Source organism: Muscardinus avellanarius (genome assembly GCF_963383645.1).
Source record: "Muscardinus avellanarius genome assembly, chromosome: 7".
Taxonomy (NCBI): domain Eukaryota; kingdom Metazoa; phylum Chordata; class Mammalia; order Rodentia; family Gliridae; genus Muscardinus; species Muscardinus avellanarius.
The window spans coordinates 115,166,223-115,188,696 of NC_137793.1; the positions used below are offsets into that span (position 1 = coordinate 115,166,223).

Sequence of the window (22,474 nt, forward strand, 5' to 3'; positions counted from 1 at the left end):
GAAACTCTGATAGGTTAAGGTGAAAAGGTGAAAATAAATAGAAATAGAAATACTCTCTTCCTGCCTCCCAGGGATCCAGTACTTGAGAGGCTGTTACCCTGGAAAAGGTTCCTTCAGAGGCTGTTGCTGTAGCGAAGGTCCCTTCAGCCAGACTTGGTTTTACGTCCTCGTTCTGGCACTTAATGAGTGTGCGTACTTAACCTTAGTGTTTGTTCACAATGACTAGATGGCGGTGAGCGTATTAAACAGCTCATAACTCACCTTTAAAACATTTAAGGATATTTAATGAGAACTTGGCTGGAAATATTTCCAAAAGTGTGATGTTTTGTTGAAAAGCAGTATAATTCAATATAATAGTGTTTCTTAAAAATATTTGAAAAAATTCTCACTTTGACTTGGTATGATGCAGACAAGAATGCTTAGAATTTATACATTGGTGATAATTTTTTTTACTTTTCCTTGCAGAATCATAGTGAGAGATTCGTTTTTATTGCGGAGTGGTATGACCCGAACGCTTCGCTCTTTCGACGCTATGAGCTTTTATTTTACCCGGGGGATGGATCTGTTGAAATGGTAAGTGGGCCGTTCTCTGCTTGAACGTGGTAAAGCAGTGAAGGTGGGCCAAGGAGAAGGGTAAGACTGCCTTTTATATAGTTGCTTCCACAATACATTCAGGTGATTTCTGGGACATTATTTACTTATTTGAAATTCATTATAATACTAATACAAGAAGATAGTTTTGTGCCGGGGTCCAGCCCTAGCATGAGTCGAGGCTCATGTGTTGGTGAGAGGAGAGCCGAGGTCGAATGAGAGATTTGTCACACGAGACCAGGTTTAAACTTCTCCATCTTATTCAGGATTTGTTACAATTTTTATACTTTCTTTTTTGGCAGAAAAGCAAGGGCATAGTCATGCAGGCAGGATCTCCAAGGACAGGAAAAGTTTTATTTTTTATGGAGTTCAGGGCAGGGTGCCAGACATTTAAACAATCACGGTGTGCTTTGTCTCACGTCACGAGGCTGACTCAAACCCAGTCTTACACAGTGGCCCGAACTAAGGTCAGTTTGAACTTAATCTTTGGCCCAAACTTTATCCTTGGAAAAAATCTTTGCTGCCTGAGTCTCTCACAAGCCGCTGCCCATCAGTTTTAGTTATAATGCTTACACATAAAATTCCAATTATACATATTGATCCAAATAATCCTAAAATAATTTTTTTGAAGAAAGGAATGCTAGTCATACTTCATGGGGATCTACGCCGTGGCAGATCCCCCGATCGAGCTTTCTCAAGATCTGCATGGGGTGCTGCAGCAGTTTTGTGCCTGTGTCGCACCCCCCCCTCCCCAGTGCTGAGAATCAAAGTCAGCCTCAGGATGCTAGACAGACATTCTACCAACTGAGCTCTACCCCCACCCTATGCCTGGCTTTTTTGGGGTGGGGTCAGGGATTGAACTCAGGAGCATTCTACCTCTGAGCTATACCCTCAGCCCTATTTTATTCTTATTTTGAGACAGGGTCTCACTAGGTTGCTGAGAGACTCCTGATTTTCTGAGGCTGTCCTCAAACCTATGCTTCTTCCTTCTCAGCCTCCCAAGTGCTGGGATTACATGCCTGCGCCACCACACCCGGCTCCTATGCCTGTATTTTTCTAATGTCAAAAATTGTTGTTGTTGTTTTTGGTTAGAAAACTAAAGTGGGATTCTTCTTATTTGGGATAAAGCAATGACTGCTAAGTGGTTGTATGACCATAATACTTGTATTATGGTCATAAATATCATTACTGAAAGCTGTTATCTGTGCAGTGCAAATTACATTGACGAGGATGGAGCCAAGAGGCCCCTTTCCTTGTGCACCTCATTTTCCATTCCTCTTATAAGTGGGTCTGTTTGGGGCAGGAATTTATACGCAAGGAAGCAGACATTTGGGCGTATGGCTGTCTTTCTCTGGGATTTCAGAGGCACTAATTTGCTGAAATAATTTGGCCATAAGTCTTTTTATTCAGTGTATTTGAAAATATTATATTTGTAATAAGCTTTTATGTTAAACGATTAGGAAATACGGAATTTATAATTTAAAAAATTGTGATTCGTATTTGTGGCAAAAAAGTATAATCTATCTTTGGTAAGCAAGAATTAATTAGTTCTTACCATATAATAAGGTTAAAGTTCTGTGTTGATAACTATGATTTATTGCTTTTTACTCTAGCATGATGTAAAGAATCATCGAACGTTTTTAAAGAGGACTAAGTATGACGACCTGCGCTTGGAGGATTTGTTTATAGGCAACAAAGTGAATGTGTTTTCTCGACAGCTCGTGTTAATCGACTATGGAGATCAGTATACAGCTCGCCAACTGGGCAGCAGGAAAGAAAAGTAAGAGCACAGTCCCATAGCCTTTTCCATGCTTAGAACATGTATGAGGCTCGGTATCAACTTCTAATTTCCCATTTCTCTTTTGTGTTTTTACAATGCAGAGATTTTTCAGTGGTCCAATTCAGTGTTACGACAATTTTAGAATGTTTGGTAGCAGAGGCTGTGATTAGTTCTTCAATCAGAGTAACACAGTGATGCCCATAATCTTAGCAGTGCTTATTGTCTGGGGGAAACGCAGGGTTTCTGTGGGCCGCATCATTGTGTGTAACAGGCATCTCGCTGGGAACAAAGATCATTTGAGTAGAGTTGTCTTCCTGTTTGAGTAGAAACAGCTTATGGGGGGTGAGTACCGAGTGCTGTGAGCTCAGTAGAACTCAGAGGAAAGAGGAGCAGCGAGCAGGCATCCTGGAGAGTTGGAGCTGGATGTGAAAGATGGACTGGGTTTTAGCAGGCAGGGGAAGTGGGCCGGGGATGCTGGCCAGAGGAATGCGTGTGAGCCAGGGGGCAAAGGCAGGCAGCCCTGGGTCTTATGCTGGACCCCGCCTCTTACTCTGCTCCGATAGCTTGGTGGTTAAAATTTTCTCTTTTAAATTTGATTAGTAAGATAACAGTGTGAGTTAGGATGGAAGCAATAGGTATGACTAGGAAGGGAGGAATGTGTGAGATTACAGTTGAGTAATAGTAACAGGAGCACAGTGACGCCAGTGAGAGAGAGAGAGAGAGAGAGAGAGGGAGGGAGGGAGGGAGGGAGGGAGGGAGAGAGAGAGAGAGAGAGAGAGAGAGAGAGAGAGAGAGAGAGAGAGAAAGGAGAGTTATTTTATTTTGGCTCACAGCTTTGCAGGTTCCGGTCCATGGCCGATGGCCCTCCTTGCTTTGGGACTTGGCTGCACAGCACATCATGGTGAGAGTGATTGGTAGAGGAGGCTGTTCATCTGGTGTGGAAATGAAAGAGAGGAGGAAAAAGGGGCTGGGGCCTAATAGATCCTTTGAGAGCATGACCTGAGGGCCTACCCTGGGCCCCACCTTGTGAAGACTCCAGACCTGCCAGCAGGTCCAGGCTGGGTTTCCTTTAGCACATGGGTGTTGGGAACACTTATCCAAACCGTGGCCTGGCTCTTCCTGCAAGGGGGAAAAACCGCAGTGCAGACCCCACACGTACCTCCACCCTTCTCTGTTTGTCAAAGCTACGCTTGCCATCTGATCCGCCTCAGTTCTGATCTAGGAGAGACACACAACAATTTGGAGATGTCGCTGAAAATTAGGCTTTATAAGAAATAAGGACTTTTAGCCGGGCGTGGTGGCGCACGCTTGTAATCCCCGCACTTGGGAGGCTGAGACAGGAGGATCACACGGGTTCGAAGCCAGCCTCAGCTACTTAGTGAGGCTCTCAGCAACTTAGTGAGACCCTGTTTCCAAATAAAATATAAAAAAAGGTCTGGGAGTATAGCCCAGAGGTAGAGAGCCTCTGGGTTCCACCCCCAGTACCACAAAAAAAAAAAAAAAAAAAAAAGAAATAAGGACTTTTGATTATGTTTCTGTTGGTTTGCCAGAATAACATTTTAATTTTCAATCTGTCCAACTTTCTGAGACTAGGGTTACAGTGATTTGAAATGAATTTCAGTTCTTTTGTCACCTTTCTTGGCTCTGTACCACCAAAATTAAATACATACATACATAATACATACATACATAAAACACTTTCCTTGGAGGCAGCATCGTCAACCTAAATTACCCTTGAATTTTTTTTTTTATTGAACATAAATAGTATACATTTAAACTATGTTTGGTGCCCTCTCCCCCCCGCCCCCGTTTTCCCTTCCCCCCTCCCACCAATGGTTGTCCAGGTTAACCATGTATTATTCATAATTTTACACATGTTCAGGTGTAGACCCTCATTAATCAAGATCGGCCTTCCTCCTCTCCTATCTTTCCATTCAAACTTTGCTAGTATTTCCCCTCCAATATCTGGAGTCCCACTGGTATCCTTTGTGTTTCCTAGTTTGGGCATATTAGAGGAAACATGTATCTTCTCCTTCTGTGCTTGGCTGGTCTCACTTAACATAATGTTCTCTAGGGCTTTCCATCTTCTTGCAAATGATATAATTTTGTTCTTCTTTATGGCTGAATAGAATTCCATTGTGTGTATTTCCCACAGTTTTGCTATCCATTCATCTGTTGAAATTTTTTTTAATGAATGAATTTATTTATTGTTTGTGGTACTGGGATGGAATCCAGGGGCTTTTCTACCTCTGGGCTACACTCCCAGACCTATTTTATACTTTATTTGGAAACAGGGTCTCACTAAGTTGCTGAGAGCCTCACTAAGTAGCTGAGGCTGGCTTCGAACCTGTGCGATCCTCCTATCTTAGCCTCCCAAATACTGGAATTACAAGAGTGCACCCCATGCCCAGCTTACCCTTGAATTTTTTAATACAGCCCAATAATTCCAAGTATTTGTTTAACCCAAATATGCCTTATTGGTAAGAGTTTTTAAAAGTACTGAAACAGTATTCTGACTGCATTTCCTAAACTTATGCTGTCATAGTTTATGGATGCTTAAACTGTGTATTTTAAGTATGAACATATATGTTCTGAGATTACAATTTGATTCATATGAATTATTTGCATTTTTATATTTGAAGATTTGGAAATGTCATCAGCTATATATTTGAAGAACTTGTATGGAATAAAAATATTGTACAGTCTTGGTTTTTTAAACTTTGAACTAGCCTTGGGGTTCAAGTATTTTATTCTTAAGCAGGATTAGAGTGTTGGATATAGTATTATATGAATGAAATAAAAGACATTACACATTAATAAATGCTAAAAATCCATCTCTCTTCTTTTCTCCCAACTAGAGTAAATGAGTTTCAGAAGAATGTAAACAGTCTTCCTTTCTTTCCCCAGTTGCTAAGCGGCTGTACCCCTCTTGATTCTGCCCCTACCTCTCTGGCTATTTCTTCCAGTCATTTTGGCTTCTCCTTAAAAGAGAGCTAAGAAAATAGTGCTGGTGCTCCCAGATCGATGCTCCCAGGTTTCTCCCGGGACCTTCTCTCGTTCCCCCACTCCGCCGGGGGGTCCATTTGCTCCAGGACCTCAGCTATGTGTGGCTCACGTGGTCAGGCCAGCAGCAAGCCCATTTGTTCTTCTCTTTTCTGGATCTTTCCTGCACTTCTCACAGGCACTCAAAAATCCACAAATTCAAAATCGAGCTAATTCTCTTTCATTGAAAAAGCCTGTTCCTTTTGAATTTGGGAGCACCACATTCACCTAATTACAGTCATAGAAAATTAGGACCTTCTTGAGTCCCATCTGCATTGTGGCCCCATGTCCAGATGAGGACCATATCTTACCAATTTACTTATGTCCTTAAAAAATATTTAACTTCTCTTCTTCGTCCTTCAGTCCCCTTGTAACTTAAATCATCTTCTTGTCGTCTTTTAGCTCAGACTTCATTTCCCCCTCGAAATTATTAACTTATTGAGAACTTAAAATTCTAGTGCTGTAGTGTTCGTAGGTCTCTTTCTGTTCTTCCTTATGTTGGTCGTGTGTGTGTGTGTGTGTGTGTGTGTGTGTGTGTGTGTGTGTCTACATGTGTGAGTATATGGCCTGCATGTGCATGACGTTTGTACACTGTGTGTTTATATGTGAGTTGTTCGAAGTCCCGAGTGAAGTTACTCTGCTCCTAGGGAGGAACTGTGCCTCTTTCCTGGAGGCATTATAGTCTGCATGTATCCAAGTTCAAACTGTGCCAAAATGAAAATGTCAGTTTGGGCAGAAGAACCGAGCGCTTCCTGCTCCCATCAGTGGCCGGAGGCCTGGTACAGCCGGAGCTAGGGAAGGATGGGCTGGATGCAGGAGGTGCGTGCCGCCCTCTCGGCCCAGTGTCCACGTCAGCACAGGAGGACACTCAGTTATGGCCAGCTCTGACATTCTCTTAACTCACACTTTGGAGGGAGAGTGATTGCTGATGGATCCTCTTGGAAGAGAGCTTGATTTTAAAAGTGATCATGTGTTCATTCTTCATTCGCGTTGTTGTTCTAAAGAGTCAATAGAAGAATTTAAGATTTCCAGGTCAATGAGGAACCGACTAATATGTTTAAGTCTAAGAGACCAAACACCAAGCTCCTAAAAATATATGTATATTTTTCCAGTACTAGAAATTGGAACCATAGGCATTCTGCCTTTGAGCCATACCCCAGTCCTATTTTTTAATTCTTTATTTTGAAACAGAGTCTGACTAAGTTGCAGAGGACCTCACTAAGTAGCTGAGGCTGGCCTTGAACCTGTGATCCTCCTGTCTCAGCCTCCCAAGTACTGGGATTACAAGCGTGCATATTTAATGGAACCTTTTGGAGATTAGTCCTTTGTATGAAATATCTGAAAAGAAATATAAATTTTATTTATTTATTTATTTATTCATTCATTCATTCATTTATTGTGGCACTAGAGATTAAACCCAGGAGCATATTACCTCTGAGTTACAACCCCCACCCTTTTTATTTTTTTATTTTGAAACCGGCCCTCGTTAGGTTGGTCAGGGTCTTGTTATGTTGCTGAGGCTGGCCTTGAACCTGTGATCCTCCTGTTTCTCCCTCCTAAGCACTGAGATTACTATCCTGCACTACCACACCCAGCTAGAAATAGAAATTCTAAATGACTGTATTTTCTAATGTGGGTATATTAAAAATAGCAAGTGTAATGTGTTTTCCCCTAACCTCTCTTCTAATTTTACTTTTTTTTTCATATTGAGCACCTAATATTTATTTCCTTGGGAAAAATACTAATGTTATTCTGTACAAGTTTTTAAGAGTCATCTTTAATACTTGATTTTGATGTCGATGCTCTGGCATTATTTTAAGGAAACTACCAGTACTTGGGAATTATAGATAAAAACTACAGAACTATTTTTATTTTCAAGCCTATTGTTTATTGTTTTTACAGAACATTAGCACTGATTAAACCAGATGCAGTTTCAAAGGCTGGAGAAATCATTGAAATGATCATCAAAGCTGGATTTACTATAACCAAACTCAAAATGATGATGCTCTCAAGGTAATTTCTTGATAATTTTCAGTTACACGATATCTAGTTTCTCTTTTTAAAAATCACGTATCTTTTATAGCATTGTTTAAAAAAAATCTCTTAATGGCAAAGAATCGAATAGTAATTTTATCAGAATGAGTAAAACATTATGATGTGACACTCAGTGCACCAAAAGAAGTATAGTTCAAAAGAACAAGAAAACAAAAGAGGTAATCTGATGCATAAAGAGTCATTGAACTCCAGGCAACCGGGAGCTAGAATTGTCAGATGCCGCGGCCCTCATTTAGCTACTTACTGCTTTTCTTAGTTCCATTTGCCTGTGTAGGACAGATGCTTGATTGTTTTAATCTCTTTTTAATATATAAGAATACCACACTGTATAAAAACGGTAGAGGAAGAAATGAACATGGCCGTTTTTATTCGCTTGGGCTTTTAAAACTTATGTATTTGGGAATGTTTACATATATTTCTTCATATGTAACAGGTAGATAATATGCCTATTCAGTACTCTTAAAAGAAATCTAGTCTATCTAGCCAGTTATTTGTTTAGTGAAAATGAGACTTATTCTACTTAGCCTTTTCAAATAAAATAAATAATTCCAGTCCCATGATGAAATTGTGCTTCTGCCTTGGGAATAGCAAGGAAAACACTCACAATGTCCAAATAAGAATAAAGAAGTGGGAGAGCCTTCCTCAGTTTTTTACAGAGCCTTTGGTGGGGGATGCATACAAGTGGTCTTCATATGATATTGGGCTCTCATTTTTTTAAAATTTTCCTTTACCGTAGTGAACATAGAGACTGCGACATTCCAGGAGGTGAAGGAGGGGGCTGGGACGCTGTAGGACAGAGCCCCGCTGTCCCTGGAGTCGCACTCTGGCCGGCCGAGTGTGCGCAGGGGCATGAATGGCCGCGGGCAGAGGGGGCTCCAGAAGACTCTCACGTTGCTACACCAGTTCTTGTGCTCGGTTCTGATAAAGTGTGTTCTCACTGCTTCAAGAAACCCTCTGTCCAGCATGTTGATTACATGGCCAGCTACATTTTGGTGTGTGTAAAAGCAGGGACAACACAGCAGTGGACACCATGTGATCCTCGAAGTGCTGACAGAGCACCTTCAGGCTTAGCTCAGCAGTGACACACGTTCAATTCGGCAGATCCTCACCTGCTTCTACACTCCTGGAGAGGAGGGGCTTTCCTTTCAAATAGTCTACCGCGGCCCACGTGTCGCTGCCATGCTGCCGGCCCGTGACCCAGCAGTTTACCTCTGTACTTGCCTCTTCATCGGCAAAATGCAGGTTATAATAATACCTGAGCAACACACCGTGATGAGGGTTATGTGAATTTAAGGTCTTTATGCCTGCAGTGGTGGATACCATGGCATCACTTCTCATGATAGTAATGCCACCTAGTTTATCATAATAGCTCTACAGCACATACAAGAGAGGCTGGGGGCCACTTGACACTTCAGAGCACCCTGGAGTAGCAGTTTGCTAAAATTTCTTCAGAACCTTGAGACTTACTAATTCTCTGTGCCTTATAGAACTCCACCCTTTGGAGTGCCTCAAATGCGAGCCTTATTCTAGTTATCCACACCCACATTCCTCTGTTGCTGTGAGTAGTCCATTAGTCCCTGACCACTAATCTCCTAAGAAACTCTTTGTACTGGCCCTTCTGAGAGTCAGGTTTCCTTGTAAACAAACACGCTGTGCCCACAGCGTCTTCAGAGTGCCCCCGTCTCTGCACACGTTTCCTTTACTGAAGCCTGACCCTTCTCCAAGTGCACCTGCAGCCTTTAGTGTGGGCTGCCCACTCACGAGTGCTCCTTGTGCTGCTGGGGAATGGTGTACATCAGTGCTTTAGCTCCTTCTGAAAATCTCCACTCTTCCCCAGGGCCCCCAGCGCATGTACTGAGCCTCATTCCCCCATCCTTGGAGGGCGCCGTGTGCGGAGCCTCACTCCACTCTTCAGGCCGCCAGCTTTGCACAGCCTCCCGCCACGGCTCTGCCTTCTTCCTCAAGGGGTTCTTTTCCAGAACATACTCTTTGTGCGTGCATATGTGGCACCAGGGATGAAACCCAGGGACATTTTACCTCTGAGCTACACCTCCGGCCCTATTTTATTTTTATTTTGAAATAAGGTCTTACTAAATAGCAGAGGGCCTCACTCTGTTAACCGAGGCTGGCTTTGAACCTGCAGTCCTCATGAGTCAACTTCCTAAGTACTGGGATTGCAAGCCTGAGTCACCACACCCGGACCTTCATATCCTTTTCCTCACACCTCCCCGGGTAGTCCCATCAATACCCATATCATCACCTCCACCGAAGTATAGATAAAATCCAGTTACATCTTGAGCCCCAGTGCCTCCGTCACCAATCTGAAGGTGTTCCTGGATTTATCCCGCTGTTTCCCAGTCATACCCCGCTGATATGTAAGCTTAGTTCTGGCTTTTCTACATCTCTGGGGGCCTTTCCCTCCTTACAGTTCTCATTGCAGCTGCCTTAATATAAGACCCTCAAAGCGCCATAGCGGGCTGCTGCCTGCTGCTAGATCCAGCGGTCTCTAAGGACTCCTGATGGGCCATTCCTGGCCCAAGATTACTTCATTCTGCTCTCTACATTGCCACTAGGAGGAGCCTTATAAAACAAAAATCTGTGCATGTCCCTATCCCCTCTCTTAAACCTCTCATTTACAGGAGAAATGGACCAGCTCTTTGGTGGAATATAAGAACCCAGTCATGGGGACCTCGCCTACTGGACAGGCACACCTCTTACCACTCCCTCTAGAGAACACTCAGGCGTCAGTTCCCTGAATATGCTCTGCTGTAGCTCATTTCAGTTCTTCTGTACCTAAATATGTTCTATCTTGAATGCATAAAAGGAAGGTGATCATACCTATTTTAGTATAGTATTGTGAAAATAAATATAATATTTTAATTATGGCATAAGTAGACTCTAAAAATGTGAGTTTTCTTCTCCTTTTATGTATTGGGATGGATTTTATTTTCTGTACTTGCATAACACACTTTTATAATGCCTTTTGTAGCCAAAAAGAGTATTTCAGCACATATGTTTCAGCACATAGAATCAGAGTATGCCCTGATAAATAACATGTTTTGTGAATTTACTTGGTAAGAGGCCAAAGAGATCTTTTGTTTTGCAGACTAAATTCTTGAGCCTGAAAAATTGAGCTTTTTTTTAGTGAGTGCTCCAACATACTCACTGTGCTTTAAAAATAGTGACATGCTTTTGCCACAAACTATGAACTCAGTCCTTTAAAACTAGACATTTTTATTTATTTTATTTTTTTTAATTTTATTTTATTGGTGCACTGTATTCATACATCATAGTGGGATACAAACTTTTGTAGACATACATGCACACATCGCCCAGTCAGCTCCCACCCGATCCCCACCCCATTCTCTCCCCATCCCTCCTTCCCATGCTTGGCTTAGTAGTTGACATCTAGTATTATAGCAATTTATCCAAAATTAAAAATGATAATCTCACATAACAGTTTCATTTGTCTGATACCAAGCGTTTGATGATTTAAAGATAGCATTTCAATATTTCTTTTTGCTTTCTTTCTTACTAGAGCATATTTTTTTCTGTTTTTTAGGTGAAACTATCATATATTTATATATTTATTTTTCAGAAAAAAATCTATTCTAATATAGAATATGAATTCTAGATACCCAAAACGATCTTGTAAAAGAACAAAGCTAGCAGATATATATTTTCTGATTTCAAACCATATAAAGCTACAATAATTGAAACAGTGTAGTACTGTTCTAAAGGCAGATATATAGACCATTGGAGTTAAATACAAGCCTAGAGCTAAATTCTTCCCTATATTGTCAAGTTATTTTTGACAAGGTTTCCACGAACATTTGGTGGTGGAAATAATAATCTTTTAACTAAATATTGTTGAAAAATAATAATTACATGGAAAAGAATAAAATTGGATCTTTACCTAATCCCATATACAAGTATTAACTCAAAATAGATAAAAGACCTAAATATAAATCTTAAGACTATAAACTTTTAGGAGAAAATCTGGGTCATAAAACCTCACAACATTGAAATTGGCAGTGATTTCTTGGATATGATTTCAATGGCACAGGCAACAGAAGAATATACAAACTCCCTAAAAAATAAAAGAAAATATTGTATATCCAAAGACAATGTAAACATAGTTAACAGTTACTAATAGAATTGGATAAAATATTTCCAAATGCTATATCTGAAGGTATATTAATATTCCAACTAGAAATCCTAAAAATTAACAACAATAAAGGCAAACAATACAACTTAGAGATAGGTAAAAGACTAACATAAATAATGAATCTCCACAGATAACCAATCTTAGTTGTCTGTTGGATGGAAACTCTTGTTTCTCTGGTTCTGGTGAGTGTTACCTATTTCTTCTTTGTAGTTAATCTCTTTGAGTATTTTCTCTAGCGCTGGTTTTGAAGACATAAATTCCTTCAGTTTCTGTTTGTCATGGAAGCTTCTTATTTCTCCATCTAATTTGATAGAAAGTTTTGCTGGATAGGGAATTTTTGGCTGGAAGTTGTTTTCTTTCAGAGTTTGGAATATGTTACTCCAAGCCCTTCTGGCTCTCATGACTTGGTTTGGGAAGTCTGGAGTGATTCTAATTGGTTTGCCTCTGAATGTCAGTTGGCCCTTTGTTTTTGTTGCCTTTAAGATTCTCTGCTTGGCTTCCACATTGGTCATTTTGACAATTATATGGCGTGGGGATCCTCTTCTCCGATCCTGTCTAAAGGGAGTTCTATAAGTTTCCTGGATCTGTGTATCAACCTCTTGCTCTATATTTGGAAAATTTTCTGCTATTACTTCCTTGAAGAGATTGTTGATCCCTTTGGTATCACTTTCTTTTCCCTCCTCTATTCCAATTATTCTTAGGTTAGCTCTCTTAAGATGGGCCCATATTTCTTCAATGTCAGATTCCTGCTGTTGGATATTTTTTTCTAGATTAGAAACTATGCATTCATTTTTGGATTGCTCATCTTCTAAGAGCGAGATTCTGTTCTCCATGTGGTCTAATCGGTTGTTTGTGCTTTGAATTGAGGCCTTTACTTCATTAATTGCATCCTTTATCTCTTTTTGGCTCTCTCTGAGTTCTTTTCGAAGCACCTCTATTATTTCTACAGTTATTTTCCTGATTTGATCTTCTAGAAATCTCTGATTTTCTGTTTTATCAGGTTCTGATGTTGTGGGGTTGTGCACATTCATTACTCCAGTGTTATTCTTCTTTCCCATGATTTTGGAGGTTTGTGCCTTCTCTGGGTTCTTCCCTTGGGTCACTATGTCTTCACTTAAGGTGCTCTGGATCTTGAGTCTGTATTATCTCAGACCCCACTACTCCTTTACTGGGTTGTATCACAGAGTCTCCGACCCAGGGAGTCGATAGAGGCTGCTTTAAACTATGGGGGGTGCCAGGTTGTACGCTCTCCTATGGTGTGATATCTCTGCCACCACCACTCCCTCACTGGGTCAAGTCCCAGGAGGCACAATACTGGGATTTCTCCTCTGTGGCCCGCAATTTGACTCACTGTTCTTGAGTACGTAGATGTAGCTGTACTGGACTCGGTGAATTCACTGCTGCTGCCGCCGCCGGTGGCAATATGGCGCCTCTGCCACGCCCTCGGCCATGAGGCTGGCGTATTTTTTCTTCTCTGGTTTTGATTTCCACTCTGAATCCCTGCAGCGTGTGCTGAGCTCAGCCACTGGGAGCTTTAAATGCTGTCTGCGCCGAACGATCCCGCCTGGCTGTTCCGCAGCGGCTCACCTGGCTTGCTGTAGCCGTCCGCTGAGTTCGCCGCTGCCGCCGGCAGTATGGCGCTGCTGCCGCGTCCTCGGGCGCGTGTGTCTCCTCTGTGGCCCTGAGCTCTGTTCTCAGTCCGCTTTCTCTCTGGAGCCTGGTGGTTTTTTTTGTTTTTCTGGTGATGGTGTTTTCTGGCTATGAAAGGCGCTCTTTTTGTGGTAATGGAGATTGGTTGTTAGTGGGACTCTTAAGCCCCGCTTTTCTCGGTCGCCATCTTCCCGGAAGTCTTCCAAAACTAGACATTTTTAAAAGACACTGACTTTTAAAAGAAAGAAAAACAGTTCTATAAACTTTTCAGCTTATCCGTGTAAAGCACATTATCCTTTTATTATCTTTTGATAACCTCTATTGGAAATATAAATTTAAGAAGTAAATTCCACCAGGCATGGTGGCTCACACTTGTAATCTCAGTACTTGGGAGTCTGAGACAGGAGGATCACAGGTTCGCGGCCAGCCTCAGCAACTTGTGAGGCCCTCCACAACTGAATGAGACCCTGTTTCAAAATAATAGAATAAAATAGGGCTGGGTGTATAACTTGGAGGAAGAATGCCTCTGAGTTCAATCCCCAGTAACATACACACACACAATAAAATGACAAGTATATTCCTATTAGCAATATAATTGATTACATTAATTCTGAATTCTGATATCTTCGTGTTCTTCCCTTCATGTCAGTTAAAACATTCGTTTTTAATCTACTAATAACCAGTAAGAATACGTTAATATGCATAATTTGTCAAACATCTTTTTAAAGCACAAGTGTATAGCCTTTCTTTTGGAGGGATCTAGCTAAGAAACATACCGTAACAGCTGTATTAAAACTACAGCCTAAATGCTCAAGTTTATAACCTGTAGAAGAAAGTGGGAATTTCTGATTTAGAAGATCACTTTACATTTTTTATATGTAATAAATGTTCTTGGTCAAAAGTTAAGCTTTATTTCTAGAATTTAAAAGATGTTGATGAGAAGGAAGACAGGCGGCCCATACCGTAAGCGGGAAGGTGATCACTGCCTCATATTAATTTTGATTCTACATCACAGATTTGACTTATACTTGCAAAATATTTACAAGGTGAAGGGATTCGATAGACTATTTGGAGAAAATTAATTTACATATAGATGAAATATATATGTGTTTGTGTATATATAAATATGTTTAGGCTTATCTCATTTTATTAATGTAAGCTAAAAGAGTAATTATTTCCTTATTTAATCCTTAGCTATTGTCATTTTGACTATTTTTACAGGAAAGAAGCATCAGATTTTCATGTAGACCATCAATCAAGGCCCTTCTATAAGTAGGTACTTAATTTGGGGGCTAATGATACATAATGGAGGACATCCTAGAAAACTAAAAAGTTCTATTTCTACCATTTAAAATGTTGTTACATGAGAATAATTAGTCAAAAGGACTAAAATAACATCTTGCAACCGCATGTTGTTCTTTTCTAACAATTATTTTCTCTGTCCTATTATTAGATAAATTTTTTTTTTTTCAGTCCTGGGGTTAGTACCCAGGGCAAGTACTCAGCCGCTGAGGTGCACTCCTAGCCTTACATAAGAATTATGTATTTTTCGAGTGGCCCTACAGCACATGCCTGAAATCCCAGCTAGTCAGGAGCCTCAGGCACGAGGCTCGTAAGTTTAATAAGATTCTGTCTCAAAATAAAATTATAAAGAGCTAGGGATGTAGCACGGTGCTAGAGCCCTTCCCAGGCATGTGCGAAGGCCTGGATTCAGTGCCAAGGACCACAAAAAAGAAAATAATTTTATATCTCATCATTAAATATCTAAGCTTCTATCAGAAGCAGATTTAAGTTAAAATAAGTCAGCTGGGTGTGTTGGCGCACGCTTGTCATCCCAGCATTTGGGAGGCTGAGATCGGAGGATCGTGGTTCGCGGACAGCCTCAGCTACTTAGTGAAGCCCTCTGCAACTCAGTGAGACCCTGTTTCAAAAAGAAATAAAAGGGCAGGGGGTGTAGCTTGGAGGTCAAGTACCCCTGGGTTCCATCCCCAAACCCACACACAAAAAAAGAAGCATAGCTTTCTATTTAAATTTCAAATAGGGTCAGCCAGATGTGGTGGTGCACGCTTGTAATCCCCGCGCTTGGGAGGCAGAGACAAGAGGATCGCGCAGGTTCAAAGCCAGCCGCTCGCGCTGGCTTAGGAGACCGTTTCCAAATAAAAAAAAAAAATCTAAAAATAGGTCTGGGAGTGTAGCCCGGAGGTAGAAGGGCTTCCAGGAACCCCAGTACCACCAAAAAAAAAAAAAAAAAAAATTCAAATAGGGTCTCGCAAAGTCGGTGAGGCTCGGCTTGAACCTATGATCCTCCCACCTCAGCTTCCCAAGTACTGGGGTTAAAGATTTATACCAGCACACCTACCTGTCGTCCTTTTGAAATCTCTCATTTTGGTAGTCTTGTATATGTAAAACAATATTGACAGAGCCATTATATTTACAACGAGTTTGATATATATCTTGTTCCTTGAGATATAGCATATATATATGTTAGAAACTGAATCTATATTCGAAATATTTGAGATTTAAATTTAAGTTAAAATGGCATACTCTTATTACTCTTCTATTGGGAAAGACATAACAAAAAGAATAGCTGCAGTAATTGGAAATGATTGTATGAAGCAATAGCTAATGATTAAATAGAATATTTTCTTCTTATTACATGCCACACTTACAAGCTTAGAATTCTGTATGAACAAGACATTAGATTATAGGTTTCTTGAGGGAGGAATCTTATTTTCTAGCATAAAATTCTGATAGGTAGTAGGTGACCATTAAATATTTACTGAATGGATAAATATGGGTTTGCCCCTGATTTAAGCTCCTTAGATCTAACAGGTGGTTTGTTGGAGCTTAGAAGGGCAGTTTGGGCCCAGCAGAATGTCTAAGGAGGCCCTGTGGTCCCCTTAGGATAGCGCTTATGAGTACTTTTTTGTAGATGCTACCAAAAAGATGTAGAAATAGTTTTCAATGGGAATTGGGATGAAGGATGTATGTAAAACATTCACAAGTTAGTGGACACTGAGGGGCCTGACACACCACACTCTTTTCTGGAGAAGGGTCCTGTGTTCTCTCTAATCTGTATGGGAGAGAAACATGTGCTTACTTTAAAATGTACCCTGTCTCTGCTGCCACAGTATCGGGGGCATCACTTACTCCACTGGGCATCGCTGTCTTGTGTTTATGTAGAAATGGAAAAATAAGATGAGGTGTCATTTTCCACTCCCCAAGGGACCGCAACTCACTGACGGGTTTTAAATAAAGAACCTATAGATATGCATTAATGAAGTAAAGAATGTATAATTAATTAAATAAAGAACCTATAGATATGCATTAATAATTAAGTAAAGAACATATAATTAATTAAATAAAGAACCTATAGCTATTCATTAATAATTCAACATGGGAAGAATTCATACTCATAAATGATATTTCTTGAAGGCCTATCGATATCTTTTTTCTCTATGAGTTAACTAACTCCATGTTTATTGATTGAAAATTCTTTGTCACTTTGAATTCTAATAGTTCTGTACAAAACAATTAAATACAGTTTATAAGACATCATTCTCATCATTTTATATCTTAAAAAATTTTATACTGCAATGGCAAACCACGTGAAAATAAAAAGGAAAATTTTCTGTCCTTTTCAGGGCAGTGGGAAAAGCATAGATCAACGATGTCCTTTTAAAGCCAACAAAATAGTCTTAATTCAGCAAATAGCCACTTTTTTCTGCAAATAGTAATTGATCTGACACTACTCTAGTGATTTGCAGTGAACTGAGCTACTTCAAGGTACTCAGTTGATAAAAATGTTATTTTGCTCATGTAAAATTCTTTATGCCCAATGACTCTGATATCACAGTATTTATGTTTGTGTTGAAATACTCAAATTTCAGTGTATTCTTGTGGTTAAGAGAGAAACCTAGGTTGACAGAAAAAAAAAAAAAAACAACCTTTTACCTGTTTTGTAGTGAGCTGATCCAGTTTATTACAAGTGGTCCTGTCGTTGCCATGGAGATTTTAAGAGATGATGCTATATGTGAGTGGAAAAGACTGATTGGGCCTGCAAACTCTGGGGCGGCGTGCACGGATGCTCCTGGCAGCATTAGAGCCCTCTTTGGAACGGATGGAATAAGAAATGCAGCTCACGGCCCTGATTCTTTTGCTTCTGCTGCCAGAGTAAGATGTTTTACAAATATTTTCATTCTGCTTAGTTTTTAAAAATGCTTTAATGTCAAGCGAAAACTCTTGTACCATGATGACTGAGGATGCACTTACCCCGGTAGTGAGAGCACATCTGGTCAAATGGTGTTTCAGTGGTAGGTTTCTTTTGTCAATCGATGGCCTTGTAATCATGAAGATTCGTTTTCCTCAATTAAAAGACTTATTTCTTGTTCCAAAGTTTTAAATTAGTGAAGCTTGTAAGTGTTTATATATCATTGAATTCATGGGAGAATACTAGTTAATGGGCAGTAGATTGTATTAGTCTGCCTTTTCACAGCTAAAATCCAAAGATGCAACTGTGTAACCTACAGGAAAGATTTACTCACTCACAATTTGGAGATTTGAGATTAGTCCATGTGAGGCCTGGGACTGAGGATCTCAGGGGATGGGGCGGGAAATAGAGAGAGAGCGCAAGGCAGGGAGGCTGGAAACCAGAGAGAGGGGGGAAGGAGGAGAAATCCTATGTAATCCTCATGACTGCAGCCCCAGGGGCCCAGTGTCTCCATTCACACCCTGTGTGCCTCGCTAGGCCACCATCCAGATAAACCCATTACTACTAGGATTACAATCCTAACGACTCAATTACAATCTGATCCCGAGGTAATGTGCTGTGGAATGTCTTCAGGAGTCAGAACATGGTCAGATTAGTGTTTTTAGATCGCTCACTCTGAAGCAATCTAAAAGCACTGGTATCTGGGAGTTGTACTTGAAGAGGAAAACCATACGCCAAGGTGGCTCTAGACGATCAGATCAGAATTAGATTAGCAATGGGTGGAATGGAGAGAAAGGAGATGACTCAAGAGACTCTTTAGAAGAAGAACATATAAGACTTTTAACTGATGGGATTTGGATGATATAAGAGGCAAAAGAATATTAGTTCAAAAATGTCTTTTCTAGGAATATATAGAATACAAAAAATAATTCAGTGAATTATAATAAGTTCAGTTTTTAATGGATTGTCTGAATATAAGTCTCAAACTCTAAATAGAATCTCTATCTATGTAAATTATCTAGCACAATTTACTGACTAATCAATTTATCTCTTGCCCACTTATTTATAATATCACTAAATTTCCACTCTATGTAAGTCATTTCTTGAGCATTCTACACTGCAACATTAATAAAGCTATCTGCTCTCATGGCAGTGCCATACTGTTGTTATTACTAAAGTTTTATAGAATAGTATTATCCCATAAGAGAAAACCCTCTATCACTACCATACCTCCTTTTCCTCTTCAAAATTGTCTTGATTTCGGGCCCTTAATACTTTCATATGAGAGTTTTGTTATGCTTCATGAATGTGCTAGAAGTCTGACTCATTGTACTGAATGTATAGACCAACGTAGAGAGGATTGGTACCTTACTAAAACTAAATTTTCCCATCAGTGAACATGATATGTATCTTCAAGTCTTTTGTTATTGTTTAATGATTTATATTTTCTTTATAAAGATTTCTAACATCTTTTGCTCAGTTTATCATAGATATAGGTTCTTTTTAGTATTTGAATGGCCAGTTCTTACCTATTGGTATGGCTCAAATTTTAAAAACTGACCATATGAGCCAGGCGTGGTGGTGCACGCTTGTAACCCCCGTGCTTGGGAGGCAGAGATAGGAGGATTGCGCAGGTTTAAGCAGGATCTGGCTTAAGAGAGCCTGTTTCCAAATGAAATATAAAATAGGTCTGGGAGTGTAGCCTGGAGGTAGAAGGGTTCCATCCCCAGTACCACCAAAAAAACAAAAAAAAAAAACCAAAAAAAAAACCCCAAAAAACAAAAATAACTGACCATATGAGTAGCAAAGATGATCAAGAACTAGGAACTGCCGTGTACTGCTGGTGGGAATTAAACTGGTATTCCACTTTATTTATTTTTCATCTTTAGCATTTAGTTATAATTGGAAAAGTGTTGGTTGGTTGGTTTTCTGAGCAAGCACAAATCACAAGCACATCACAACCATTCGGCAATGCATGAATATTTTCATCATTCTCTTACTAACAGGAAGAATGCAATGGCATCGAGAGAGATGTACACTGCACCTGACGGTCTATGTTGTGCCCTAAACCCAGTCACAGAGTCACAATCAGACATTCCTGTCTGCCTCAGGGAGGGCTCTCTGTGTGGGCCGCATGGGACCCCAGGCAGAAAGCAGGACGCTAGGCATGTTTGCAGCAGGCCACGCAGGTAACAGGGAAGTCTCCACCCCAGCCCTCCAGCCAGGGACACAGACAGCCAGGGCGACCACTGTGATAACAGCACAGGGGAAAAGAGAAAGCCCAGGCAGACGGGCATAAAGTACAGTTACTCCTTTACTAGGAAGATATAGTTAAGTAAAATCCTTATACTCTGTCTTAAACAAATACTTATTTGCCATAGGTAAGTGGGTATTTGCAAAGCTAATATTTACAGTTTTAAAAATTGAGCAAGGAGAGATATTAATTAGAATTAATTTAAGACAGATAATTGGCCAAGTAACTCGTTAGATGATTTGCTAAGCAAGAGGTGGACGGGTGCAGCATCGTCTCTGCTTTGGAAAGAAAGGTGTTAGGAGCAGTCCAGTGTGTCGAAGCCCTGGAGACCTGGGCCTGCACCCTGCTGGCCACTGCCTAGCTTGTAAGGGCTTATTGCTCAAGCCGTCTCAATTTTTAATTTTTATTATGTGGATATATTTATTTTATTTAGCACATGCAAAATTTATTAGCGTCTGAAGTCCATCCCAAAGTATTTATTGAGAAGCTAGTAGTGAATGAAGCCAGTTCCCCCTCACAGGGCGCTCATGGCCCTTTGGATGGGGGTAGATAATGAACAAACAAGTAGACATACGAGCCGTTGGTGGTAGGTGTTCTGGTGGGAATTAAAGCAGAAAAAGGGAAGAGAAAGAACAGGCAGAGGGGGTTGTGTGTTGAGTAAGGTCGTGGAATGCTATTAAATACAAGATACTCAGGAAATCCTCACAAGCTCTGGCTTGAGCAGAGATCAGAAGGAAATGGAGAAAACCACGAAAATATCTGGGGAAGGCTCATTCCAGTAAGAAAAGGCATACTACCTCAAAGATTCTGGAATGGGGACATGTTTGCTGTGTTCAAGAATGATGAGGGAGCGAGCCAGTGGAGTTGGGGCAAAACGCAAGTGGTGGGAAGGGTGTGGCCTCCAGGACTCAGACCTTTCTGTGTGGAGGGAGCACGGGACTGGGTGAGGAGCCGGGGGTTTCAGTTCCATTCTGACTGCAGGGTGGGGAAAGTTGGAGTGGGAGATGAGCCAGTTAGCCCTGTCATCAGAGGAGGGTTGGTGGTGTGGGGCAGGGTGACAGGTGCGGGGCTAGCCCAGTTCTTGGTGCATGTTAAGAATGGCCAGGTACGTGAGGAAAGCTTTTCCCAGGGACAACAGGTGGGAGAGAGAAAGAAAGCAGATTTGGGAAGTAAGTGAAAGCCTGGGTTCTTTTGGACATTTTAATTATGAAATGCCTCCTAAGTGATAGCTGCATATTTAGAGGTGTGAAGCTCGGGAGCAGGTTGGACTGGAGCTAAAAATGTGGGAGCCATCAGGATACAGATGACATCTGAAGATGTGGGGCTTGGAGAAGAGATGACAGTAGGTAGGAGACAGGCTGAGCCCTGCAGCTGTCCAGCCGAGTGGTCAGGAGAGAGAGAAGGAGCGGCCAGTGCGGTAGGAAGAAGGCCACGCAAGAGTGATAAGCCGTCAAAGTCATCGGTCAAATGAAGTGAGTTCTGAGACTTAACCAGCAGACTTGGTAGGAGTGTGAGGGTACTTGGGAGACTGATAGGAGGATTACATGTTCAAGGCCAGCCTCAGAAAGTTGGCGAGGCCCTCAGCAACTCAGCATTACAGTGTTTCAATATAAAAATAAGTATAATAGGACTAGGGGTGTAGCTCAGAGCAGAACCCCTATGGATTCCATCCCTATTGCTGAGAGAGAGAGAGGGAGATGGAGATGGAGACCAAGAGGGAGAGGGAGGGAGGGAGGGAGGAGAGAGAGAGAGAGAGAGAGAGAGAGAGAGAGAGAGAAGGAAGAGGGGAGAGGGAGAGAGAAAGAGAGAAAGGAAGAAAGGAAGGAGAAGGAGGGGGAAGAGAAGAAAAAGAAGAGGGAGGGAGGGTGGGCGGGCGGGCAGACTCGGATGTGCAGCAGCTTGGGTGGGATACAAACCTGACTGTAGAGTTGAGAGACTGAAGGTGAGGAAGTAGAGACAGAGGAAAAGACATCTCTCTTGGGTTTTGCGTGAAGGTAGCAGAGGACTGGCCACTTTGGAAAGCGCCTCCTTTTCTAGTTTGCAGCTCTGCGAAGCTCTTGTCTCACCAGGTCTGCTCAACCCTGGCATCTCACATTTAGACTGTAATTAGTAATTGATGTTATTGATTAAGAAGAGTAATAAAGTCAGCAATATGCTAAAGAGGAACTTGATGTCTAAGGAATAGAAAATTTTAATTTTATCCTAAAATTTCTCTTACTCCTTGTTTTTTTTTAAATAATATTCAATAATGTACTATATTAACATATCCTTTGATTTTTCAGTTTCAAATTCAGGGAGAAGTAAATATACACTTTGATCCAGGCATTGTTTAGTCTCTGGGGACTACAAAGCTATGCAAGTTAGGTCTTTTCTTTCAGTTTATTATTTGGCGATGGGCAAGAACTTGAGCAGCCATATCTTTGAGGGAGCAAAGGGTGTTGACTGGGGTGTCAGGACAGTCTAGAGGAAATGGCACCTGAAATGGCCCTTTGTTTTGGGGCTAGGGATAGAGGGCTTTATAGGTAATAGTGGAAATAATCGCAGTAAAAGCTTAGAGGCAAGAAAGCATCAGAGTAATCAAAAGAGTGGCTACTATGGCCATGTTTGTGGCTGATTCCAATGGCTGGGTTGTCATTTAGTGAACAACGCATAGAGCAAACAGTCTGCATCAGGCTACAGAATTCCCTTTGACCTTTACTAGCTCTGGTAAGTTTCAGCTAACTA

General features: G+C 41.0%; 1 protein-coding gene across 1 annotated transcript in view; it reads left to right on the forward strand.

Annotated features, from left to right (window-relative positions):
• Positions 1 to 226: 226 nt before the first annotated feature.
• Positions 227 to 22,474, forward strand: part of NME7 (NME/NM23 family member 7) — a gene marked incomplete at both ends in the record, with an annotated part of 113,192 nt that continues 90,944 nt past the window's right edge. The window contains 6 exons of the mRNA XM_080698796.1: positions 227 to 232; positions 466 to 573; positions 2,205 to 2,371; positions 7,316 to 7,426; positions 14,508 to 14,558; positions 17,252 to 17,459. Of these exons, the coding sequence (XP_080554922.1) occupies positions 227 to 232; positions 466 to 573; positions 2,205 to 2,371; positions 7,316 to 7,426; positions 14,508 to 14,558; positions 17,252 to 17,459 (651 nt within the window). The remainder of the gene's footprint in view (positions 233 to 465; positions 574 to 2,204; positions 2,372 to 7,315; positions 7,427 to 14,507; positions 14,559 to 17,251; positions 17,460 to 22,474) is intronic.